At 38.6% G+C, this 27,835-nt stretch overlaps 1 protein-coding gene and 1 long non-coding RNA gene across 7 annotated transcripts; one reads left to right on the top strand and one right to left on the bottom strand.

The window, feature by feature from the left end:
* Positions 1–870: 870 nt before the first annotated feature.
* LOC105043165 (uncharacterized) lies at positions 871–21,851 on the bottom strand. 6 transcript variants are annotated; one of them, XM_073256075.1, is made up of 13 exons: positions 21,656–21,851; positions 19,754–19,934; positions 19,614–19,676; positions 19,395–19,500; positions 11,042–11,143; positions 10,875–10,951; positions 10,670–10,784; positions 10,197–10,269; positions 9,824–10,015; positions 2,699–2,819; positions 1,594–1,818; positions 1,414–1,476; positions 871–1,320 (listed from the first exon to the last, which is right to left on the bottom strand). In XM_073256075.1, exons 1-12 carry the CDS (start codon positions 21,724–21,726, stop codon positions 1,447–1,449), a joined length of 1,356 nt encoding a protein of 451 aa, XP_073112176.1. In that variant the 5' UTR covers positions 21,727–21,851; the 3' UTR covers positions 871–1,320; positions 1,414–1,446. The 6 variants fall into 6 exon arrangements, with proteins under 6 accessions (XP_073112176.1, XP_073112177.1, XP_010918905.1 ...); XM_073256076.1 differs by having other exon boundaries at positions 871–1,158; XM_010920603.4 differs by having other exon boundaries at positions 1,414–1,506; positions 21,656–21,850.
* A 613-nt stretch (positions 21,852–22,464) lies between these two features.
* On the top strand, positions 22,465–25,677 carry LOC140857294 (uncharacterized). The gene is made up of 2 exons (XR_012140842.1): positions 22,465–24,537; positions 25,416–25,677. It is a non-coding gene; the product is annotated as an uncharacterized lncRNA (long non-coding RNA).
* Positions 25,678–27,835: the final 2,158 nt, after the last annotated feature.

The following is a 27,835-nucleotide window of genomic DNA, read 5'->3' as shown; positions in this document are numbered from 1 at the left end:
CCGCTACGTCCCATAGCTCCGACGCCACCAACCCTTCTTCCCTCCCCTCCACGGCCCCGCCTCGTCACCATCCCCTCCTATTCCCTCCTCGACCCTGACGAACCCGAACCCCCATAGCTCCACGTGAGCACCGACGACCGCCCCACCCCTCCCTCGACTCCGACGCCACCAATCCGACCCCATCCCACTGCCATCCACGCCTCATCTGGCTCCACGCAACTACCAAACCCCCTCCCTCGGCTCCGACATCACCAATCCCCCTCCTCTCTCCTCTGCTGCCTCGCTCTGTCGCTGTCCCTTCCTATTCCCTCCCCAAGCCCTGACGAACCCAAACCCTCACGACTCCATACGAACACCGATGACTGCCTCTCTCCTCTCCTCCCCCAACTCCGACGGCACCAACCCCCCTTACTTCCTCTCCTCAGGCTCGATTGTGAGCATCACCAATGCTCACACGATTACCTACTTAAAGCGACCAAATGAGAAAGCTTGAATGATGGCTGGGATTCGCCTATGCTCGCATGGAGCCGCGAATCATGATGTTTCGTAAGGAACTTCTTTAAATCGATATAAATTTTCAATGTATTTATCCAAATAGAACAATCAAACTCATTTAAAAAGCTGAATTGACAACACCCCAACACACTCTTCGACAGAACATTTTATATATATCAAATAAAAAAATTAATTTTTTTTTTTTTTTAGGGATAAACAAACCGGCCCACCCCACCCCACCCCACACCCCACGCCGCGCAAAACCCCAATATATGTCTGGCACACCACAGCATGCCTGATACGCTGCATCAATTATTTTAGCTGCTCCAATATAGTATTTAAAAAATAGGTAAACCTCCGAAGAAAATGTGCGGCTTTTAACTAGTTTAAACATTAAACATACAATTTCGTTGCATTCAAGTCATGTTCCATTGTCATCAACGTCAATGCTGTGTCCTATCTCCGTGGACAATTTCACGATGCAATTCTGAAAAAGATCTATAGAATTCTCTACGGCAATTAGAACTAGCACGCAAATTGAAAAATCGCCTTGTAAGGATCTGCTGAAAGTATTCTCAAGCAATGTCATCCATTGCAGAACCAACAAAATATCCACATATATCCAAAGTTTTAGCCATTTAAACAAGTGACCACATTGATTTGCTGCACCAAAAGAAGAATGGCAAACTTTAAATGAAGCTGATCCAAACAACGTAGACATCTGTTATGCAGATCAAAAATCAACAAGCTGGCAGCTTTTCCATGCCAATCTAAGCAGTTTCCGTTGCAGCACCATAACATCTTATAACATCATTGTTTTTTCAGCTGCAATAAAGTTATTAAAACAAGCAAATATAGAACACAAGAAAGACAATGATATAGTCTCTAAATAAGGGCAAAATAGAAGCATAGTGTTACCGCCTCCAAAAGAAAGAACAAACTGCACATGCTCTATTGACAATTCCTTCTCTGGATGGTGTTCTGGAGAAGATACGAAGCTCTGTAACGGACCTGATGGACGAAAATAAAAGCATAGCAATAGCACAAAGGTATATAAACACAGCCACACAAATAATACAGACAAAATCATTTGCTCACCTTTGACGCATAGGACCTCCAGTCTGTGCTTGTAATTTGGCTTGAACAGTTTCGAAGATATTTACACCACATGTCAGTAATTACATCTCTCTCTTCTAATGGATGATAAGACAAGAGCATATTCTCTGCTAGAACTAAGTAAATGTACAGCTTGAAGAAGTCAAAGTTCTTCTCCTTCAATTGCATTGACACGAGCAATTCCAGAATATCTTTAGAACTAGTTATCTACATGGAAAAACAAATCAATCCCATTTAGCGTATGTCTCAAATATGGAATTGCAAATAATAGCTCCAGAGAAGTCATTTTAATTTCAGCACAACTTGCACTAGCACAATCAGTGGAAAACCCATTACAAAAGTAAAATCATTTAGCTCTTACCACTCAATTCGTGAAACTTGAACAGGTTCTTGCCCTTCTATTTCTCTTCCTCAGATAATGTTTAAAATAAACCAATAAATCTCACCATATTATATAAGTACAATAAAATGCATGTGGAATCAAGAATTATAGTCCTCATCCATATCATATTGTATCCTAGAACAAGTACTTCTGCATAATCCACTACCAGTTTATCACTTACTATAAAATTCATACACAGTAGCCTATATCCTGTCAAATCCTTTTGCTTTCTTTGAAGATTAAAGCCTAAACTATTCACAACACAAAATCATATGTTTAGATTGGATGAAACACTAATAAACAAGGTGATTTCCATATTTCTTTATTATTTTGGATCTTCTATTAATAATCAATAACATCATGGTTTCTGTCTTGGAATAAAAACTGAAAAGCCGAGACTATATAAAATGCCACAAGAGGCACAACAAGTCTAAATCGTACATGTTTTATTGGATGTACTAAGAGCACTAAGACGAACGTGGAGTCATTGCATGATCTAGATGCAAAATGAGATCCATCAAGGGCCGTTGAGCATGGACCATTGGGAGTCCTTCTCCCTGGTCTGTCTCCTCACCCCAGCAAGTTTCTAAAACATATTATTTGCATATTATGCTATTCTTGAAATTTGCTTATTAGTGTCGAAAATAGCATCCCAAGCACATACCTAACAGACAGTTATGCAGACTTAATCAAGTTGAAACTCACATTTTCATCAAAGCAATTTTTTAGTATATGAAAGGCCAGTTGACTCCTAAGGTTCTTAGCACGATTGCCAACCCCAGAAATGCATTCCACAATCCGTAAGCAGTTAAGGTCCTTTGGAATTCTGCAGTAACAGCAGATCAAAGATTATGTTAAAGCAAATATGTTGAATTGAGAAAGTATTAAACAAAAGAAATTCCACATTGCCAGGATTCAGAACTATCCCAGAAAATGAATATTTGTTAATGACAAAAACCTGAGAAAAAAATTGCAAACAAAAGAAAATGAAAATAAATAGTTTATATAGGGGAAAACAGAGGAAAGTAATTGCATTTCTTTTCTTGACATCAGGATATTATTTAAAAAATGTCTTTTAATTAAAATTAAAGGCATATTAGAGATATTCCACAAATGGAGATTAATTTGACTAGATCTAAAACCTTACAATGAGATATACAAAAAGATGTTCATGCAATCTCCAATCTAACACATAAAACTATTCAGGATGACATTCATGCTTTATTCTATGAACAGTAGAAGCACCATCAGCCATTACGAGAACCAACATTTGAGAGATTATAACACCAGTGCTGTTGGTCACAACCCATATGAAAAATGCAGAAGGTTGCCATTTGACAAGCACCTCAAACTATGAAATGAATCCTACTTTTCATGAATGCTAGGGCATTCCCTGTATGCAAACATTAGAGGTATGCTTCTATAGCAATTACCAATGAATGAATGTTCTTTTTTTTACCACCAAGCACTAGCTTGGATGTTACCACCTCTCGCTCCATTGGCAAGAGGCCAGGGGTTCAATGCTAGGGCAGTTATGACAGGGTTCTCTTGGAATATTTGTGCCTATTATAAGCTTTGAACAGCATAACTATTCCTCATGCCAGGTTTTTAAGGTCGTTTTGTACGCATATGTGTTATTCCAGGCTTTATGCTTGCCTTGTGCCACAAACAAATGCAGCCAAAAGTTCTAAATAGCAAACAAGGACTCTTAATGGCTAAATGAGATACAAGTCAGAAGGCATACCAAGCATACTGAAGTACACACAAGAATAGTTTATGACAGGAATAGCTTATGACAGGGTTCTCTTGGAATAGTTGTGCCTATCATAAGCTTTGAACAGCATAACTATTCCTCATGCCTCGTAAGCATGTGTTATTCCAGGCTTTATGCTTGCCTTGTGCCACAAGAGAATGCAGCCAAAAGTTCTAAATAGCAAACAAGGACTATTAATGGCTAAATGAGATATGAGTCAGAAGGCGTAACAAACATCCTGAAGTACGCATAAGCAAGCTACTATTCAAGGAACTGCATAGCAAATGGAGGATATTGTAACTTCATAGATGCATATTTCATAAATTGTGGTCACTACTTGAAGTAATATTGATAGTATATTTCTGAAGACACAGTTGTCACCATGACAGACTGCAGCCTAACAGAAACACTCTCTTCACGAAGACAAAATGGTTTTCAAAAGTGAGCAGTTGAACAAAGAAAATTTCATATAACATCAACATGTGTATAGTTAAGTGATTCATGTGGTGCATTACCATACATGCTGCAATGTACGTGGCATTTACACTTGTTATATATTAGGTCAAAAAGTTTATGAGATATTAGAATATATTTAAAGGACATAAATTTAAGCATTGAACAACTGCCAGCTAGTGTGTAATACCACAGTGCATTCCATAATTGACAATCTACTCACTTTTCGCAACATTGTTACATTGTTTCTCTTTATCTCCTATGTTGTTAAATTGTTTCTCTTTATCTCCCTTCTTCGTCCTCCATCATAGTGCCCATCATGCATCGCATGCATGTGCATAATTTGAGATGTTCATAATCTGAGACATTCCACGTTCCATTTATATCATTTCAATTACATTCAGACATTTCATCATCCTAAATGACTGCAATTTTTCCATCTCCTTGAAAACTTTTTACATTTACTCAATTTGGAATTCATTAGATACTTATCTATCCATATAAAATATATCAGAATCATAACTCAAGCACTTTAGTTCCACTGCAAGTGGATACCCAGTAAGGTACGTGCCAACCCATTCCTGGTGCTAATACTAGCCCAACATGGTCCATGCCAACCAGCATGAGCGACTTGAACGTTGCCATAGATTTTAGATCTATCATTCAAATAAAAAAAACACACACCTGCACCTATCTAATCAAACCCATGTTTCTTTGAACACGGCCACAATCATTCTTTCTTTAGAGCCCTTTTACATCCAATTAAATCCCCTTCCCAGATACTTCTAAGACCAAAATCTTTCTTAGATTTTATAAATTTAAAAGCATAATGAAAAAAAATCCCCCCCCCCCCCCAAAAAAAAAAAAAAACATAGGAAAAACAGAACATTAATAGAAGAATGGAGAGAAGCAACAATAGAAAGAAGGATGACAAACAGGAGAAACCAGGAAAGAACACATTTGCTCTCCAATATTGATTCTGCTTTAACACCTAATCAATGGATTCACTCTCACGATCTGCCACAAGATAGCATGGAAAACATACTTTTAAAAGCATGTAGTTAAGATATTCTCAACTTTCCCAACTTCTGAAAATTAAAATTAAATTTGAGATCATTAGAAAACCAAGCACAGCTGAATTAGATCAAATGTCCACCTATCTGTATAAAAGAATTTACTTGTCCTTATATGAGTATCTATGTGCTCAAAAATTCCTCTTCTAATTTCACTCTATGGCCCCTCTATTTTGAATATCTCAAATTTCCACTACATGACAAATTCAAGAAAGCAGGAGATAGTTTATATCAAGAAAGGAGCAGAAGAGCAATTTGTTCTATCCCAGCCATATACGTCTTCAATTGACAATGGAATTGCCATCTGCAACTCAGTACATGTTCAAATTTTGGTTAGACGTAATGAACTGCTTCCCACATAAGGTCTCAATTTAGCCATATATGTCTTCAATTGACAACTTGGATGGAATTCTCATCTGCAACTCAGTACATGTTCGGGCATTCTCATCTGCAACTCAGTACATGTTCAGATATTGCCTAGATGTAATGAACCACTTCCCACATATAGTCTCAATTTATGGGATACCCTGTCTAAAGCAGCAAAGGAGGAAATTGGGACGGCCCATTGATCCCCAACCCTCACATTACCAGGATAACATCAAGCACCTTGGTCACATTGCAATGGAAATTAAGGACTAAAGGGGCCTGGCAAGCTATAACTCCACTCTTCAAGAGAACTCGCACCCACTGGGAGTTATAATGGGGACAGCAGCTTCCATCATCCAAACAGGGCCATAGCAACCTTTTTAAAACCCTTATGTAAAGTTTACGCTGCAATACCTATAAGTGATGATAATACTAATAATAATAATGAATTATCCATTATAGACACCAGAGTTTGCCCAACATCATATGTATCTTAACGTAATGCATGGTGACTTTCAAGATCTAACTAAGGGTCTGTTTGGATAGCCTGCTGGATCCTTAGGACTGGAAACAAGATCCCTAATATGGATTGAAAAAATATCTCTAATATTACTGAATGTGAGGTCTGGTCTAGCCCATGTAAATCGGACCTCTCCCAGCCCATTCTAGCAAGGGTTAAAAAAGACATGCTGAGGTCTTTTTTTCTCCCTATAGGATTCAAGTTGGCCCACTTCAAAGGTATTCCTGTGAATCCTCTGAATAGAAGCCTGGCCCAGCCTGTCCTTTTTTTCCTCCTTGTGGTCCTGTGAATCCCACTAGATCACACAAAATTATCCAAATAGGCCCTAGAAAGGTTTTCTTTCCACAAGCTTGTCCTAGTACTCTTAGTTACTCAATTTCAAACCCTTCTATTCCCCTCCTATTCATTGATCTGTCTCAGGTTCCTTCGCTGAAAAAAATCTAAGCATTCTTGGTTTTGTAAAGGCTCTTTAACATTTCATTGTTCATACAAATTTCACACTGTTTGTGTTTGTACACCAGTTTCTCTTCATGAATGTTAACATTGACAAAAGTCAAATTTTGTGCAATATAAATTTTGACTTTCTCTCACAATTCACACTTGCTTAAATCAAAAGCCAATCTTTTTTAATATTTTCAAACTTCGGAAGATAGACTCAGAAAGTATGAATCTGCTCCTCCATAACATATGAGGAAGAGAGCCACTCCTTAATTTCCAAACTTTAAAATCAAAAAATTACATCTGATTACTTTTGTCACTTGGAAAACCACCTTGAATTCTTTCTAAGAAGATTTTAGGGGAAAAACAAATATATGAATCAAAAGCAAAAGATCAGTGTGGAGTTCTACCTTAATTAACAAGCCTTCACTGTCTTCGCAAGGTCGAGATCATGGACTAAGCTATGATCCATCAATGGCCTGCTCTCATGCACTGGAAGAAAAATATGCTGCCCTAATTGGAAACTTTATAATCAAACTTTTCCTCCATCAGATTGAAAATCAAAACTTGTTTCTTGTGCAAGTTTGTATTACCCCTCTTTTAATATCAATTACTTGGCTATATTGATAACACTGCCATAGCCAATCCTTAGTCTAGATAAGAAAGGTCAAGGTTGCTGTCAGGTTGAAAGCAGGTCAATGAAAATATATCAGAAACTACAAAATGGATCCCAGTCATGAAAAGAATGTTAGAAACTATGGAATGGATCCAATTCTGATACGAGTGAATATTAGGGCTTCCTTGGAATGACTTCAAAGGCGGCTCTAAATAGGAATACTTGACAAATAAGGATCCTTAAAACTAGCCCCATATATTTTGGGGAATAGGCTGGATGCTTATGGTTATGGTTACTTGGCTATATTGATAAATTGAGATATCTAAGTGCATTAATTACAACAAGGAAATTGATCAAATTTAAGTTAACTTCCATAGTTAGACTCAATGTAAAGTTTTGCTTCACAACATAGAAATCAGAACCATGTGAAACCTATCAGGTCTTACTGTATGTCCCTTGAATCAATAGAAACATCCCCATTACAGTTTTTTTTAAAAAAGAAAAAGAAGAGATTCTTCAATATTTTACGTAAAACATATCTTAATATTCACTGCCACTGTACCTTGAACTCACTCAACAACATGTCAAATATAGAAAAAACCTCTCAATCACATTTGCACATAGACTCTGAAACAAACCCCAACTTCTTGCTGAAGATAGCTTTAGCATCAAGTAAGAAAGTAGACACACATGAGTGACATGACTATTAAGAATGCCAGCACTACCACCTGAGTTGTCTGTCTCCATCATCCAGCACACATGGCTTTTATGACACAGTTTGTGTTATGACATAATAATTTTTTGAGGTGGCCTTCTTCATTTACAACTTAGAGAGAGACAGAGAGAAGGGGGCCGGAGAGAGGGAGAGGGGGGGGAGAGTAGCCATCATTTGTGCATACAAAATTCATCTTTTTCCACAAGATTATCAAGATGAACTGTTTTTGTATCATGGGCTTAGTTGTGGAGGAAAAATGAATATCATAATTGGTGCATTAATTGCTTAAGAGGAGGAATAAAAATACATCGGGTTATGCCAATGAAGGCAACAGTCAAAAGGGACTAAGACAGACAAGCCAAGCAAACAACACTAGGTACAATGCAGTTAGGACCATTTTGATCCAAAAGGGATATGAATGGAATTAGAAATATTTATGTGCATGTGCGCATGCATGTCATCTACTATATCATCTATCTGAATACAATGGGACAACATCTACCAAACAAGGAATATAATATTTGCATGCACGCCACATGCGTGCAGTAGCACGCATGCAATGGCTGAAGCAGTGCTGCTACGTAGCATGGAAGCAAGAGAAATGAACCAAAATGAAAGATTCAATAAAATTAGAAATCACATAGCTCAGTGGACAAACACTTACCATCACAGTTAGAGCCAACAACTCCGATAATTTATGATTAATTTGTGTGAGAAAAAGCAGCAAATTCCTCATAAGCACAACATGCTAGAGACTTGTGACGCATATTGAAGGAAAATCCAGATGCCAAAATAAACTCGAACAAATTGTTCTGATAAAATAGTAAACTAGCATCATAAGGATATGCAGTCCATTCAGCAAGGAAATAGAAAACAAAGGCATCACTGCTAAGTAAATAACCATATGTATGTATGTACACACATACATATACTTTGTAGATCTTGATCTACACATCTTAAAACATGGGTAGATTTAAATTCACTAGGTTTTGATCATTAAATCATAGTGAAACATACTATCATGCTATTAAACCATCTACTTCTTTGATATTTAAAACCATCCCTTTAAAAACCTACTTAATGATTAGGTTAGAAACCACCAAACACACGAATTTTGGTTTTTAGGCATTGTTTGTAGTGTAGATCATATTCAATGGTTTGGATCTTAAATTTGGATAGTCTATCATTTCTGGTACGAATTGGATGGCCTGTCTGACTTGAATCATTAACTCCTTTTTTTCAAAGAGTTAACCAAGCATGTGCAGTCCAACTCCCTCCCTCTCTCCCTCTCTCTCTCTCTCTCGCATGCACACACCTGCACTCGCTGTCTCTCTATTATGTATGCATGTACATACAGATTGGTATAACGAAGATAATTATTTATTTATTTTTATTTGAAGGTAAAGTAGGCTATCTTTTCAAATTTGGCCCATTTTCTAACTTCAATCACTAATTGAATACCTAAAATTGATCCCCAGCTTCTATAATCTGAACTTGGAGTTTAGAAAAGGGTATACTAGGAAAAGCTTGGAACTAAACCTGAAAACAAGAAGAGTGGCCTTATTTTACTAATCAAAGATGCCCATCAGAATCCTACCTTATTGTTGGTTCATATTTGATGCCTAAGCCTCCAAAAAATATAGCACCATGAAAGCACCCATTGGGTGTTTCTCTTGGAGAGAAGTAAGACATCTCTTTAAGAAAATTCTATTAGACTATAGACACCTAGGACAAATAATTTCCGTGTATGTATAGCTATGCAAAAATGACAGATAGATTGTGGATTCAAGTCATCAACAATAATGAAGTCTATAAATCTAATCCAAAAAGTAACAACCATAATTTGGTGGACCCATTAAAACAAATATACAAAATAAATCTAGTTGCAAGAGTTACTTGTTAGCAATAGAATCCGCCACTTTCTTACAGCTGGCATCCCATTCACTTTCACTAAAGAAACCAATGATCGATTGCAAGCATTCATCCAAAATGGGTGACAAGCCCTCAAGCTGACGGTCTAAGAAGAGGTGAATAAGTACAACAAGCAACTCCTCCACTTCAGAAATAGAAAATATAGACCTGAGACTTCTGAAACAGAAACAGAAGAAATATATAAGCATCATAAACTGGGTTATATAATTAACGTCAACAAAATGATGCAGCTTACTAAGTGTACCCATGGAGACCAAATTTAAATATAAAGCTCTTGGAATAACTTTTCACATTAAAAATGATATAATTCATATTCAGTAGTTTCTCCAAAAGTTACCTAATTTGACAACAAGCCGACAGAATTTTGATCCATGATATAATGTTTCTGGGTGGCCCTTCACATCCAAAATCTGAAATATGAAAATTTTGAGCTGATTACCAATATCATCAACTGGCAATAACAGACATGTGATTAATTGTATTCCAAAGAAATAAGACATTCTTATCATTAAAGAAAACCATAACTGTAAGGAAAACAATTAGGTTAACCAACAATGTTCACAGTGTCGCCCACAAATTATTTACAAGAGCTATGTTCAAACACATAGAAGTCATGAAACCTGGCAACAATAGCCCTTGTTCCTCTTAAATTTCACAAGGCACATGCCATGGTGCATCTGTATGTTTGAAAACAGAAGGTGAAGAATTTAAACGTACAAAATATGAACAAAAGGGACCTTGCTATCTTAGTTTCATCAACATGTATGTTTGTATTATAAACAAAGCATATATATACAGTGAACACCTAACCTGTTTTAATATCTTGTGAAGGTGATGAATCATACATGTATCCATAGATTTCTAGAGCATCCTTTAGCTTGGAATAGCTAGGAAACCATCCAAGTTTTAATAATGGCTGATCAGCCTGCATAGTTGGTAATATTTAAAACATGTAAAATCAAAGTAAACGTGTAAAATCAAAGTAAACATGATGTAAAAAGCATCAAAAGATTACCTCATTCTTAGACAAGAGAATATTACACCAAAAGTCACATGCAGAAACTTCCAGCTCCTCATTTGAGGAATACAGCACTAATGACTCCAAAAGATGAGAATATGATGACAAAATAGCTAACGAATGTATAAGATAATGAAGGTGCAGTACAATGTAAGGAAACTCACTCTGGTAAAATGTCCAAGATGCTATAGAATCTTCAACAAAACCACAGTTTAAGGCCAATTGTAACAGCCATCCATTAATCAACAAACCCTCCAAAGAGATCTCTGCCACATAGGACGCAAGTAATTGGAGGGGAAAAAAAGGCATAGTCAAATGTAGCTTCTATGAAAATATATAAAGCATAATCAAATGTAACCTCTACTTATAAATTTAAAAAGAAATATGGGATCATTCAAGATGTCATGGAGAAGTCAATTAGCTCATAAATTGCTGTAAGCTATTAGACTATTTAAGTTGGCATATTTTAGCAGGGAAATAAAATCATAAACATAACGATAGGCTGGAAAGTTTTCAAGAGATAACATGACAATGCAGAATGAATTAAACATAAATAGTGAAACCTTTCCCATCGTGCATGTCATAAAAAGAAAAACATATTAAATATTACTTAAAAAACTCAACTGCAACTGTTCTGAAAACTGAGCAAGTTCCTCATCCTTTAACATTGAAAACAAAATGAAATGATTTGTTGTAATTGAGTTTTTGAATAACATAAAAAATGTAAAGTAAAAGAAAAAGGAGATATCTCAACAGTTGTGCAAGGTAGATAGAGAACCATGTAGGAGAAAAAGAAAGTGAAAGAGAAGAAGAATACATAGAAAAGAACTGCAACAAGAAAGGGTTGCTGCCATAGGACAATTGTGTGTGTGGCTGGGCCGCAATTGATCTGAGCACCTCAAACTTGGGTGAAGATAAGCATTGCAGCTCCGTTGGAATGTAACTGAGCCAAGCCTGAATCCGAGTAAAGCAAAGCCTAAAAAGATATGGCTCAATCAAGCTCGGTTAAATATGATGTGGGGTTCGGTTGTGTAGCTAAGGTTCAGATCCACCTCATCCACAAATATTAGAATATGGAGAGCTGGCTGAAAGGGATCCAGAAAGTGTATATACCATTTAACAACCACGGCTTAGTCATATTTTGTATAACTTCTAGTCCTTAATGCAAATTATATAGAAGTTTGTGCACTGTTTTTTATAACATGGAAATTGTACAGGATAGCTACCCTTCCATGCTGTGCAAGTCAGATCAACACAGATAATGTGAGCCACTTAGACAAGTCCATGTATCAGAAGGCCCAGTAAGGCTTGCTGTAGGCATAATATTTATAACGTTGTACGTATGATTGCACATCATTAGTCAGCATACAATCAACAATCGGATCACATCCAAAGCTGATCTTTGGTTTAATTGAGAACTAAAGAAGCTGGAACATTTTAATAGTTCTCTGTTCTCATTCTCTCTTTTCTTTTTCCCCAAACTTGAGCAGAGCTTGGATCAAGCTTGAACCAATACAGAATCAAGCTCGAGCATGATAGATTCCAGTTTGACACAAGCTTGAATTGATTTTTGCTCGATTTAAGGTTATAAAGACGATGACAAAGGCCCATATTCAGCTTGGTTCGAAATTATGCTTGGTTAAGCTTGATCAAATAATAAACAAGCCAAGCTTGATCTTCAACTTCATGCTCAAAAATAATTTTAAGCCAAGCCTGGTTAGACCCTAGCTGATCAAACTCGGCTTGGGTACACCCAATTGTGCAATTTTTAGACATTATTATTAGAGGGCATATTCAGTACCAACAGTTTTTTACCGGGGTAAAATGAAATTAAAAAAAAATCAAAGAAATTACTGACCATCTAGATCAGTCTGGATGGCAATGATTCTTTGCCAAGTTACCAGATAAAACCATAAGTTTGCTTTGGTATAACCGTAATTAAGATGAAATCCATAGCTAAAGAGAGAGAAGCCCATCTCTCACATCCTGTTAGGATTTCCTTCCTCCCTTACCCTCTCACGCCCTCGCTTCACCGGTCCCTCCTTGTAGGGCTTTTCCTCCCCTCTCCCTCCACCACCTTCTACCACGTGAGGCCGGCTTCCTCTGATCCATGCCCGCCCTGAAGAAGCACAAAGCTGAATTGGAGGTGGTTGAGCCCCTTCCACCTCACATGGCTACAAAAAGCTTTAGACTGGATGCAGCCCATTGCTGCAATTGCAATAAGATGATGCTTGTGCCCTCCAGTGCTGAATTCATGGCATCCTCAATGCTTCTGGTCAATGCCCACAACAACAGGATGCGTGCAACATTGGCAAAGGTGAAGCAGATACTTGGGCACTCTTTCCGAGACCTAAGGCTCCTAGAGGAAGTGTTGATCCACCAGTCTTTGCGGGGCACCCATTGTACCAACAGCCCAAGTTCATGGGGGGCACCGCCACTCTTCTTGCTTTCACCAACTATGTACACCTCTCCAACCCCGACATCAATCTTGGCCAACTCTCCACCCTCCACGCCATCAACATCTCTATCAAGAAGCGCATTCGCATCGCCATCCACACCATCTCTACCCTTCATCTGCCACAACTCACCATCTCTATCTGGCTCGCTTATTGCATCACCATGAGCAGAATCTCTTCTTTAACTATTGATCTCTGGATCAAGTTTCAGAGTTCACAAAGTTGATGATGAGCGAGAGAGGACTTAGAAAGGCGGTCCCATGATGGTAATAGCATGAAAGCATCCAAAGTGATAGCTAACATCATCGAGTCCATCGCTATTGCCATCTACATCAACTGCAATTTCAACCCAAATTGCTTTGGAGGATAAATTTTTGAGTCCGGAATTCTCTTTGCTTTCGCTTCTGGTTTTCTCTTTTTGATTATGGAATGGCTTTAACATGTGATTTGGGAGCAGATTATCAAGACATCATTGGGCCCATAATTACGGCGCACAATTTGAATGAACAATTGGTGACAACACTATGAGCTCTATTAGAAGCAAGGGAAGAGCGTTGACTTCAAGAATTGGAAAAAGAGGCAGATGAATCTTATGAACATATTTGTTGATGGCAAGCTCATTGGAATTGCATCATCGGAGCAGATGATGGCAAAGTTGGGCATTGTGAGAGATACACTAGAGGTGTCTTGCCCCAAGGCGGTGTATATAGATACTAGGCCAAGCTTGCCAAGAGGGGATGGAGCAACAAAAGCCGATAGAGGGATCAAACCAAAAGCTCCACAAACTTAGCTGCAAGAAGTGTTGGCTGAAGCTGACAAGCTTGCCCATCCAAGATCCGTCCATCGGCTCATGGAGCAATGACCCGACGAGTTTGCCCATCCAAGAAGTTATCCTACAGTAAAGCTTATGGAGCTTTTGCTTTGATCCCTCTATCAACGTTGTTGCCCCATTCCCTCTTAGCAAGCACTACTTGGTATCCATAGACACCCTCCAAGCAAGACAGCTTCTCCAGCGCATCCCTCACGGTGTTCAGCTTTGCAATCATCTTATGTTTCAATCATGCAATTCCGACGAGCTTGCCATCGACACACATGTTCATGACATTCATTTACCCCTTCTTTTAGTTCTTGATGTCGACACTCTTTCTTTACTTCTAACAGAACTCGTAGTGTCATCGCTTGCTATTCATCCAAATTGTCAATCATAATTATGGGCTCCAACAATCCCTGATAATCTGCTCCCAAATCATATATTAACGCCATTCCAAGATCAAGAAAAAAATAGAGGCAAAAATAAAGAGAATTCTAGACTCAATAATTTATACTCGAGCAATTCCAGGTTGAAATTATTGTCGATGTGAACATTAGCAGATAAAGGCTCGACAATGTCAGCGAGCACTTTGGAGGCTTTCACGCTATGGCCACTGTAGGGCAAATCTCTGAAATCCTCTCTTTCTCATCACTGACTTTGTGAACTCTGAAACCTAATCAAGAGATCCATACTTAAAAAAGAGATTCCATTTTTGATGATGCAATAAGCGAGATATAGATGGATGGGTGCCATCTAATTGATCTTGCAGGAATTCCAGTGAATGAGGAAAAGGGATGGTGGCAGACAGCGAGACGCACGAGCTTCTCGATAGAGATGTTGGTGGCATGAAAGGCACATAGATGGCCGAGGCTAATGCCAGGGATGGTGACATAGACATAGTTGGTGAAAGTGAAGCAAAGGGCGGCACTCCTCATGATTGGTCAGCTCCTACATGAGCCTTGGGTCTAGACTTGCTTATCGAGCAGGCCAGGTCGGGCTCGGCCCCATATATAACCAAAATTAGCCAGGCCCGAGCTTGGTCAGCTCGGGCTTTAGGCTTACATCCCAAGCTCAAGCCTAGGCCTCAGGCTTAGTTCCTAAGCTCGGGACCGAACCTCGTAGCTTCAAACATTGGTTGGGCCTCGGGCTTTTCGAATCACGACGAAGGGGATGATGATGTGGCAAGGGAATAGAACATCTAGATATCAGAATTGGAAGCGTACAAGGGCATGCGGGATCCATTTTGTACATCTAGGGTTCCTACTGGGCTAGACTAGTCCCTCTCTCTATCGCCCCCAGACACTAAACTCCAGCACTGACCAACAAATGAACAAATGGTTGACCCACCCTGGTCACATTGCACAATCACAAGATTCTTCACAATGCTACTACTCCGATCAGATCCCGCATGCCCTTGTACGCTCCTTGTACTTTCAATGGTAGGATCAGCCTAGCGAGAGGGGGAGTGGACAACGCAGCAAGGAGGCATGATGAGGCAAGGAAGCGATGGGATTAAGGGGATTAGAGATTTAAGGGTTTATAGGTTGGGGTTGTAATTTTGTAAAGCTCTAAGGATATTCAAAGAATATCAAATATATATATTTATTTATTAAAATAACGGGCTTGGGATGGGTCAATGCAAATCGGAGCCCAGTCCATTCAAAAAAGGGTTGAAATTTCTGGCATAGTTCGGCCCCCGGGTCTAAAACTCAAGCCCAAGCCCGTCCACAGTGCACCGAGCTTGGGCGAGCCGCCCAATTTTTGAGCAGGCCTACTCGAATTCGAAAAGAGTGCCCAATATCTAATCCACCTTTGCCACTACCATGTGTATCCTCTCATTGTAGGTATCGACCAAAAGTGGTGAGGATGCCATAAAGTTGGCATTAGAAGCCAAAGGTATCATCTACTTGTGATCGCTATGATGGCAAGCATTTGGCCTGAACCTCTCTGTGGCCATGTGAGTCGGAAGAGGCTCGACCACCCCAAACTTCACTTCACACTTCGTCAAGGGCCGATGAAGCGAGGGTAGTGAGGGGTAAGGGATAAGAAGGAAATCCTAATGGGATGGAACGGATGGGCTCCTCTCTCTTTAGTCTCGGATTTCATCTTAAGTACGGTTATAAGCAAACTTACCATTTTACCTAGTAACCTGAGAAAGAATTATTACAATCCAACCTGATATGCATGATCAATATTTTTTTTGATTTTTTTATTCCATTTTATCTAGATAAAATACTTTTGGTACCGAATAAGCCCTCTTCTTTTAATTTTAAACCATAAGTGGTTCATTTTGCCTTTTCCAATTTTAACCATGTTCGAAATATGCGGACGAGATGAAGAGAGAGAAAGCTGGATAAAATAATTTTGGTACCAAATCAAAATTCTTATTATTATAGGATAGTTAGTTATAGAAGATAGAAAAGCTATCCAGCCTAAATTGATTGATCAACAATAGAAGCACCTAAGTTTAGGCCCCAAAAGAGCATCAAAATTATACCCATTTATACCAACAATAGAAAATACAATAAGTAACCAAAGAACACTCTACAAGAAAGTGCATGAAAGATTATAGGAGTGATTTGATACATATAGAAGGAAAGAGGGGTAAAGCTAGACCGATAATCAAATGGAGAAAAGCAGCAAAAAAGGACTTAATATCTTACCACCTCTCAAAAGGTATGGCCCTAAATTGAGCAACATAGAGGAAAAAGATTTATGTAGCCAACCCTAACAAGTTTGGGGTTAAGGCTTGGTTGAGTTAAGTTGAATTGAGTTGAGACGGCAACAATAGAAAGTACCGAAGGTAACCAAGAAAGTGAACATACTCCTAAGGACAAGTGTACAAAAGGTTATAGAAATGAATGACATGATAAGTATATCTCTTTCCGGTTCTGAACAAATTATGCATTCTTGAAAGCTCATGGGCTTCTTGGCAGCCCTATAAAGCTTATATGTAGATGTCAAAAAAATCTAGCTCAAAAAGAAACTTAGGCAACTACCAATGAAAATGCCTCTATCAAGATATGGGTTAAATCAAACATGTTCTCAATCCAACCATGCCCTTCAGGTACTCCCCTTATAGCTGAGATGTAGATGTCAAAGCAACCTCAGTTGGAAAGGAACCAAGGGTGCGGTGCAAACAAGTCGACCGAGTCGAACAGCTAGAGGCTCAAGCTCAGTTTGAGATCGATCAAGCCCTAATATCCATACTTGAACTCGACTCAATTCAAAAAAAAAAAAAAAATACTCGAGATCGACTTGACTTGACTCAAACATCAATTAAGCCAAACTCGAGCTCAAATTCGCACCTTGGTCATAATTAAAAAATATGGTTAAAAGTTAGGACTTAGATTAGATTAAAAAAATATACATATTATATTTTTAAAATATTAAATTACTAATATATATTGTAAATAAAATATAACATTATTGATATATATATTCTTGACTAGGCTCATGAGCCTTCAGGCCGAGTATTTTGCCACTCAAGTTTGATTTGAAAAAATATTCGAGATACTAGAGCTTGGTAATAGTTAAGTCAAGACGAGCTTGGGCGCAAGTCAAGCTTGAGCGCTTGAGCAGCTTGTCAGTTAATCAGCTCGTTTGCACCCCTGAAAGGAACACAAACAAGTCACAAGCAACCTCAACTGTCTGAATGCTTTCACAGTTTGTTTCTAAGATCAAATATACAAAGTGCAGATTTTTTCTATCGGCACAACAAGGTTTTGATATAGTTTGATCATCCACTTTAACATGTTTACCCCTCTCATGTAATATTGGATTGCTTGCTATGCACAGACGACTTATTTTGGCAATATGCAACTTCCTAGGCAACTTGACTTAATATTTTTCAAGCAAAGCTAACCCCAAACTATTCTTCCACACTAGATTGTAACCATACCCCACACCATCCCAGATGTCACCAAATAGCCACTGACATGTCCAACTTTATGATCAGAAATTTGCTGTTTGAAGGAAACAACATCCGTGCCTTCTAGAAAATGAATATTCAAGGAGTACTAAAGTTGTCTTTAAAAAGTGGAAAGAAGCTTATGTGATCTTTCCTAGCTCACTAGCACAGATAGATTATATAAAGATAAGTTGGAAAATAGACACCTCAATTTTGCAATGAATGATGTCCATCATGACATTACCGGAAGGAAAATGAAGAAGGGATTATTAGAGAATTTTGGAAATCCAACACATTTAGTCCATGCATTTTAAAATGTTACATGATATATGGATTTAGAAAAAATGAAGGTTGATAAATACTGCTTCATTGAATTTAAATATGGTCAAATAACGATTACAATAAAAGAAGCTTCCTTTAAGAAGAGGTCAAATGTTGGAGTGAAAGTGCAGGCTAGATTCTTCAACAAGCATGGCATCTTAGCTTACAAATTTAACCTACCAAGCACTGGCCACATGATCTGCTTTGCAAAACTTCAGCCTGAATTCCAGATTGCAAACTTCCTTACAATGTCTCATGTTTTTCAGTTCTGCTTCTTCCTAGCACACTAAATGCCTTACCTACCGTGAGTTTGAAAAGGATGTGTGTTTCATGTTGTGCACATAAAGGTATTCACATTGTATTGTTTTCCCTCTTCAGTGCATGATGCTTTCAACATATTTGTGGCAAAGAATGATATAGAAATGTGTACCAAATATCACAATATTGTGACCAAACACAACGTACATATCTGTATCCTTGGGGCTTGCACCCTAATAAAACATGCATTGCATTTCCAGACTTGCTTCTCAAGTTGATCCATAATAAATCTTCTTGCCTCTAAAATGCCAATAAATATGACATGCATACTGACATCTAGTTCCATTTAGAGTTGTAAGGTAAATCCTTATGGTAAAAGAATGTGAAGGTTATTGGCAGGGGTTAGATAGATATGTATCAAACAAAACAACACATGGATATTGCTACTTAAATGTGATAAACAAAAAAGTAGAACTAAAAACCAAAATTGTTGCCCATCAATCCAAAAAAAAAAAAAACACTAACAACTTCCTTGAAACATCCATGGTGTATCACATGATTCTTTACATCAAAAATAACCACTTGCAGAAAAAACATAGGTATTATTGTGCTAACAAAAGCACATCCACTGAAAAAAATATCATATTTACCAACAATATGGCTGCACATACAAATTAAAATATGAGCAGTTAGAATGCTACTCACAAGCTTTGATAAACAAGAGAAGGAATTAAAATAAAGTTGATAAATTAATTGTAAACCTTGTTGGACATTCAGGTCCAAAACTGAATTAAGTTCATTATTTGCAAAAGCTTGCAAAAGTTCACAATTTTCAGGCCCTGTACAACTAATTGGCAATGGATGTTTCTGCAATCCATAACAAAATAGAAGTAATCAATATTGAAAAATATGTTAAATCATGTAGAATCTGTTTAACCTCAAAGACTCAAAAGCATGACATTTAAATGTTTTTAGGAAACCTGACACCCAAAAATCCTCTGACCCCATAAGGGGATTTCATCTTCAGTATTCATCTCATTCACCTATAAACAAAGGCCACATTAGGTGTTGACAACATGATAAAAGTAATTCAATTAACAGATTCAGTCACTCCACTTGCCTCCTTTTGGCATTTTGCAAATAACTTAGAGAATTTTTTCTCATTTTCTTGAGCCTTTTCATCTTCTTCATCTGAATTATTGCCTTTGGACTTCCTTGACCATTTAGACTTACTTTCATGAAGTTTACTTTTCTCCGTATAATAATCAGTAAGAAGATCATCCAAACCTATGACCTTCCTCCTGCAAATAAACATGGTCCACGTCATCTTACATTAGGTTTATATGTCTGACATATATGAACATACAATGTAATGAAAAGTTAAGCATGGAGAAGTTGGTCCATTGTATGAGCAAAGAATCCACTTAGAAATTATTCTCACCAACAGAGGTTCCAGGAAACATTGGTATACGAATACAAAGTTTCAGGTAACAAGCAATACATAAACAACATATGCATAACATAAGCCAAAACAACATTCTTTTGAGTACAAATATGCAGCTGCAACCAATTGAAAGAAGAAATGGCCAAACCTCGCCCACCAGGCACATAATCAAATTTAATTCCAACATAGAATAAGCAACCATGACGATAACAAGATCCCAGCTATCTAGGGTTCACTATAAATATACTATTCTGCCGTCCTATGTTCCATGTCTAATCCCCACCCTCCCCTTTCTCAATCATAGCAACCATCTGCAGGTCCTCCATTATACAAATACTTTTACACTGCTCCAGGGATGAGATCCAGCACATGGTAGGATTCGAGTTTATTTTGGAGAGGGGGATCCAATCCAATTTTGCCCTCAGATATTCACGGAAAAATCTGATTTTTAAACTTATAGGGGATCCGTACCCAATCGAAACATCAACTTACAGAAGCTATAAAACTGACAGCTTTAGCAACAAAAAGAGGCATATCTTCTTCGTCCCATAGTACGATATCTGTTGGGATACCCCGACCGATCCCTCTACGCCGACTCGTCCTCAGACCTGTCCGACCGATGCCCGACTCTACCGATCGGACCGACTGACGACTGCCGACAGTATCCGACCGAAGATGTGTCGGTCGAGCAGACCCACACTGTTTCCGACCGGCCGAGCGGTCGAGCTCAAATCACCGACTCACTGTCGGGGGTGGCAACCGACGTCCGACTTAAGCAAGGCACCAGACCAGCCGACGGTGTCCCCGAATTATCACCCGACGTCCCGACAGCCGAATACCGACGTATGGTCGGCCAACCCTCCCAAATGCCGTACGACCGCTATGGGCTGCTGTCCTTTCAAGGACGTGCTATGCGACCGCCCTGGAGCATTGTCCTACCAAGGACACCGATTGATTCTGACAACCCGCGGCGATTTGACAGCCCCCGATGATTTGACAACTCCCCAGTTGTTCGCACCATTGATGACGGGACCATGCCGCATTCTACTATAAAAGGGGTAAGGCAACAGTCTTGGTAAGCTCCCTGATGCTCCCTCCAGCTCCCAAACTCTCTCTAGCCCTCTCGAGTTGAGCCTCTCATTTTTCACTGTTGCCTAATCTCCTCTCTGACTTGACCGTCGGAGGATCCCCACCGAAGGCATCTCCGATTGCGGCGATCGGGCGACGGAGGGATTGGCCGCAACAATATATTTTTCTTGTCTTTGGCCTGTCTCTTTCACCAAGGAACCCTGTGACTCACATTTCGCAGCAACTACCGGAATGATCCGTTCCTCATCTTTAACCCGTCTCCCATCTCAAGAGAAAAGATAGCCCTGAAAGATCGATAACGCCTCAAAGGAACGCAAGAAGAGATAGTTGAGACAATACCAACCCAATGGTCCAATTCCAAAAAAACAACTGGCAGCATCAGGCATTCTATTTCAAGAACCCTAATCTAGAGAACAAACGAGAAAACGTCCAGCAACGGGAGAGGGGAAGAGCTAACGAGAGGGCTTAGGGTTTAGGAGGGAGGAGGACCTTTTGGTGGCGGGGTGAGGGATGCTGAGGATCTTATCTTCCATCTCGAAATCCAGAGGGTCGTCGTCCATGGCTGCCTCCGATTCGATTCTTCCTTCCCTTTTCGACGACGACCGCCAGATATTGGAACCGCAAAAGCTCTTGGAAGCGCCAAAATCCTCTCCCAGCGCTGGGACTTGAAAAGAGAGATTACATAAAGGCCGACACGGGGGGTTTTGTAGCGTCGCGGACACGCGGATAGCAAAGGCAGATCCGACCCGATTTTGTTTGGTTAGGGTTTGAGTCGGGTCGGACGGGGTTTAGTTAGCGGATTCATCAAGTGTAGCACAAGACAGAGGAGCACAAGAACAGGTCCTTCCTAAACCGGCCCCCAAAAATATCTGCTCGTACTGCAGATCGACGGTGATAATGATATACATCACGATAACATTACAAGATTTAGTCAAACCACTCGTTAGCAGAGAGCAAGAAAAATATCCAATTTTAAATAAATCTAGCTCGAAGCTGGACTAAAAGTGAATATCGTGGAGACCTTAGGCTTGGCCCATGATCAGGTATGCTCGTTTACTAATCATGGAATCCACTGCAAGCTTACAAATAATGGGTAATCTTTCTTCTTCTTCTTTTTTTTTTTTTTTTTGATACACAAAGGAGCAAAGCTTCATTAAAAGATAATAAAAGGATAATACAAAGACTTAAATATCCCACATTCCAGTGTTTAACAGAACACCTAGAGCCCAGAACAATGGGTAACATTACAAGATTTAGTCAAACCGCTCGTTAGCAGAGAGCAAGAAAAATATCCAATTTTAAATAAATCTAGCTCGAAGCTGGACTAAAAGTGAATATCCTGGAGACCTTAGGCTTGGCCCATGATCAGGTATGCTCGTTTACTAATCATGGAATCCACTGCAAGCTTACAAATAATGGGTAATCTTTCTTCTTCTTCTTTTTTTTTTTTTTTTTGATACACAAAGGAGCAAAGCTTCATTAAAAGATAATAAAAGGATAATACAAAGACTTAAATATCCCACATTCCAGTGTTTAACAGAACACCTAGAGCCCAGAACAATGGGTCTTGGAGATATCTCGGTGTCTAGAAAGACTCTTGGGCCTGCTGATTTTGATTTTCTGTCGGAAAAGTTCACACTAAAATAGCAGAATGGAAATGGAAATTTCTTTCTTTAGCTAGGAGAGTAACTCTGTTCCATTCTGTGCTTTATTCTTTTATTCTCTGTCTTATATTACTGTTCCAATGTCTATACTAGCTAAGCTTGAAAGGAAATTTAAATCTTTCTTTTGGGGGCATTCTAGTGATCAAAAGGAGCTGCATATGATAGCTTGGGGGACTATTTATACTCTTAAGAGTTGATGGGGACTTGGGTTTTCATCTCTTTTTATGCGTCCACAAGCTTGTTTATGTAGTTGGCTGCTCAATTTATCTTACACCCATTACTTTGTGGGCGCAGGTAGTCCGTTCAAAATATCATTTTAATGGATCTTGGGAGAACTATTCTAAACCAAGACAGGCTTCTATCATTTGGAAGAAAATATATTTCTTAGGGCCAACTGTTCAATTTCAGACTCAATGGCTTATTGGTTGTGGTCAAGACATACGTGTTTTATGTGACCAATAGATTTCTAACATACCTCTTAATAGATGGCCAACCTTTGTTAATATAGAAGTTAATGTGGATGAATTGCATGTTTCGGACCTTATTAATCAGTCTAGAAGTTGGGATGTTGTGAAACTTTCCAAGTTTTTGCTGTTGAAGTGATGAATCAGATTGTTTGTATTCCTCCTACACAAGCTCTCTGGTCTGATCAGCTTGTGGGGTCTTCTTCTAGACTACCTTATCTTTCTTTAGCCAATATGTATCCTCTTTTTTTTCATCCACACCAAGCTAATAATATACTCTATTTCTGCCGGATTTGGAAGCTTAAGGTAATCCCTAGAACTAAAGTTTTTTTTATGGCATCTTCAATGGGAAAGATAACCTTGTAAGTATGCATTGGCCTGAAGAGGAATCATCTCAAATGAGGAACAATTTTATGATCTTTGTCATTCAACTGAAAATTATCAGCTTGTTATTGTTTTATGTGACTTTGCAAAGGATTACTGGATGTTACTTAATCATGTTTGCAAGTTGGATTTTATGCCAAATTCTTTACTGATACTTTTTGACTATCCAACTAGCCCCAGGATATATGATGGTAAGAAGTCCATTATTGCGATGATTGCATGGCAATTATGGATTAATCAAAATGATAGAGTTTTTCAACAATTAAATATTTCTCATTTTCACCTGGTCTGAAACACCCTAGGGGTTTTATTTATGTTTGCAATGTTTGTACTCCATTGAGGCACTGGGGCAGTGTATTGCAGCAAAATTATTACACGCTTTCCCCAAATCATGTGAGGTGGCTGCCCCTTCCTATGGAGTTCTAAAAATTAATTTTGATGCTTCTCTGACGAAGGAACAAGCAACTGTCGGTTATGTAATAAGAAAATATTATCACCAGTTGCTTTGTGCCGGGGGGAGAAAACTCTTACCTTCCTCTGTCTCTTACGCTAAACTTACAACTGCTTGGCTCGGAATCCAAACAGCAGCTAAGGAATTTGGGCTGAGGGATATATGGTTGGAGGGCGATTCCTTGACTGTCGTTACAGGGATTTTAAAGTTAAATGTGAATAACTTTCAACATCTTTCTATTATGAAGGATCTGCTATATTGGAAGTCTCATTGTGTTTCTTGCAAGGTTTCTCTTACCTATAGAGAGGCAAACCGAGCAACTAATTATGTGGCTAACAAGTCTTTGTTAAGAGATTTGCAGGTATTCCAGGGGGAGGATCTTGAGCCAGAATTTGTTGAAATAATTTGGTCCGATATGTATTCCATTTCATTTGTTAGACATGCTTAATATGCTATTTCCGTGGGTATGTCTGATTCTGTGGGGTTTTCTATCTCAACTGATCTCCTTTGATTTCATATGCGAAATGTGAGCCTACTTTGCAGGGATAGAATAGAGGCCTTCTATAATTGGCTTGCCAGAATATTTGCTCCTTAATGCCTATAAATTTCTGATTCTATACATCTTGTCTATTATATTATTCTTGTGCCCAGATCAGGCGATAGCTCATAGGTTTGGGGTAGATCTTTCTCATTTTCTTATATTTCGTATTATATTTTTGGGTGTTGGCTCGGCCTATTGTCTCATGGTGGATCTACAGGAAGGATAACTGTCTTCATGCCTCACTGCAAGGTCCTGTTACTACAATCATACTATTCTCTTAAAGCACCATCGGCAATATGATCAGTCTGTTATAAATCTAAATACAAAGAAATCTATCATTTGCAATCTCTACTTTATATATTGTTTTAAGTATTATATCATGATATTAGCCTTTTTTTGATGGTTCTTCTGCTTTACTTATGTGCTAGACTATTCACATATTTCTAGGACTAATTCATATATGGATGGTTCAGATGCCAGAGTTGTCAACCCAACTCTATTAGTTGCTTATTACAATTCATTTTTTCTATTTCTGGTAGCACATTAGGCACCTGGCAGAGTCGATGTTATTGTCAAGTTGGAGTTACATTTCCTTGGACAAGAACTAATGAGATCTTGTTTTTCATCCTTCTTACATACTGTTGTACTTGTTGATGTGGTTGCAGATATTATTTTGGAATGTTTTCTATGGATCTTTGTATCTCATGTTTTGTTTATTATACTTTTTATTGCCTCCTTGGAACAGGGTGATCATAGATTACTCAACAAAAACAGGAATGGGCAGAAGGAGCAAGCTTCCAAAGACCATTGTTATTCCTCTCTGTGTCACTATTTCATAATATTAGCCACATGACAGTATATATTTCTTGGTGACAAAATCATGTCAGCTATGCAACCTATTCATCTCAAGAAACCGATGGCTATTTGCTATCTCATAGCACTTGCTTTTCTCTCTATTCTATTGTAAAAGCTGCTGATTTAATTTTAATTGATTTCTTGGCGCTTAAGAGCCTTACTGCATTGGTATATACTTTACTTCACTGGAATGGTTATTTGTTATGGTTCTTTGGGAAGACATATCTTCAGGACTTGGAAACTACAATGCAGGGAGGTTGGGCTATGTGGGAGGCTGTTACTTATCAAAATCTGTTTTAACTTATACATACTTAGTGTTCTCTATATTAAACCACTTGTATGGCTGCATAGTTCTTGTAATATGGACTTTGAACTGTCTACCTGTGGACTTTGTATTTGGTTTCTTATTTAAATACTAAGCTTTGCTTCCTTTCCTACCAAAAAAAAAAAAAAAAAAACAGAATACCTGGAGCACCTACCACAGAGATTATTACAATAGCAGTATAGAACCCAAAATGATGTTTTTTTAGCACTAAACGAAGATACTTTACTGGTGCTGAGAATCCACCACTTCAAGAAAATCATACTTCCACAACCCATATGCTTGAAACAGGGAAACAAAGGAACCAAAACCGATCTGATCAGGTTCTATGTTTTCCAACCATACAACTAGTTTAGAGAGCCCTGTGACATCATCAGCTTCAGGGCCCCAATAACACAGCCTGTTGATACATAGATGGGAATCACTATCCTGTACAAATGCAGCACATATTCTTCCTGCATCAAACCTCCAGTGTTCAATTTATTCACCAGAATCTTCTATTCAACATAATGATAGGTTGAGAAAGTTGCTGCCATTAAAGAGATATGGAGCACAGAGTTATCTATTGAAACTTTAAGCATCTGGAGTCAACATAAAACATTATGTTGTTAAGGAAAGGCCTCTGTTTCCCAGACTCATACTTGAGCCTAACCAATACTATCCCATGCCAAATATGTTTTAGTTGAGCAGAAATAAGGAAGTCAATAGTAAAAGAACCACGGAAATTAATAGAACTTGTAAAGCTAATGAACTCAACACGGGTACATTCCGAAAAATAATGGCCCAGCTCCAAACATCCTAGCATGTGATGAAGACACAAATACTGATCTAGGAGGATAAACCACAATTGTACCTCAATTAAAGGGAAGAGATAAAAAGTACCCTATATTAACATCATCCTCGTTCAAACACAGTTCCCCTAGAGTCTGCCATTAAAATAACAGTCAACTCAGGATGCGTAGGATTGTGTAGTCCTAAGTCAAAGTCCACTTTTGTAGCTTTATAAGCCATATAATCAGTAGCTACATTACGCTCCCTTAGACATGAATTATCCGGATTATTGGAATGATATGCTTCCACAAATGCAGGTCCGATATCAAAGGGTGGAGAGAGTTTGAATGCGCCGAAGATTTTGATAGCCACTAGATGATAGTTTGAGAGTCCCATTCCACCCATAGTTCCAAGACTTGCAACTCACAGACAGCCACCTTGACCCCCATCCATGGTGCCACCATTTCAACAAAAGGAATAGAAGAGGGTTGCAACTTCTTGCCCCCAACTCTCACCAATATCCCTTGATGGTCTCTAATGATGAAGGCAGCAACCACCTCCTCATATGTCACTGAAGCATCAAAGTTAAGCTTAAGAACTTCCATAGGAGGGGGGAGCCACCATGCCAACTTAGATTATTTAGGTATCAGTTGACCTGTCCTCAAAGCTCCCCAGTTCCACAAGCAGTGCTTAACCTGCATATAATTATTAGAGCAAAAAATACTTTGCAGCATATAAATTTCTTCCCTAATGAGCTGGAAGGATGGAGTATATTTATGCTGGAAAAGTCTTTCATTACGAGCCTTCTAAATTGTCCAAGCTATACAAATTCCAAGATATCTCAGATTTTCCTCTACCTGGGACCTGAGAATCCAATTTTCTAGGTCCAACAAAGAATTGGTTTGATAAGAGACTCCCGACGTGATGGCAAAGTTCATCCAACAATCTTTTGCAAAAGGGCACCTGATTAAAATATGGTAACAATCCTCCACAGTTGTATCACAAAGATCATAATATTGTTGGTGAATAGATATAATGTTTCTCTGATATAGTACCTCCTTACAGGGGATCCTTCTCCATACAAACCTCCACCAAAAGGATTTTTCCCTCATTGGCACCTCCAATTTTCAGATATAATTAAACAAAGAGCTACCCACTGATGTCTCAGATTCATGCGTCATTAATCGCATGCCCTTTAGCTTCACATTAGTTGCCCA

The sequence above is a fragment of the Elaeis guineensis genome, chromosome 4 (genome assembly GCF_000442705.2).
Source record: "Elaeis guineensis isolate ETL-2024a chromosome 4, EG11, whole genome shotgun sequence".
NCBI lineage: Eukaryota > Viridiplantae > Streptophyta > Magnoliopsida > Arecales > Arecaceae > Elaeis > Elaeis guineensis.
Note: the sequence above shows the minus strand (reverse complement) of the source record. Positions and strands in the feature narration are given on the sequence as shown.

Bases quoted from the DNA above. Each gene is read 5' to 3' on its own strand.
- LOC105043165 (XM_010920603.4), bottom strand. From the start codon at position 21,726: ATGGACGACGACCCTCTGGATTTCGAGATGGAAGATAAGATCCTCAGC. The intron at 19,935-21,655 runs GTCCTCCTCCCT...GTTTATTTGCAG, and splicing joins CCTCACCCCGCCACCAAAAG to GAGGAAGGTCATAGGTTTGG. The intron at 10,785-10,874 runs GTAATCTTTTGA...CCAACTATGCAG, and splicing joins TTCTCTTGTCTAAGAATGAG to GCTGATCAGCCATTATTAAA.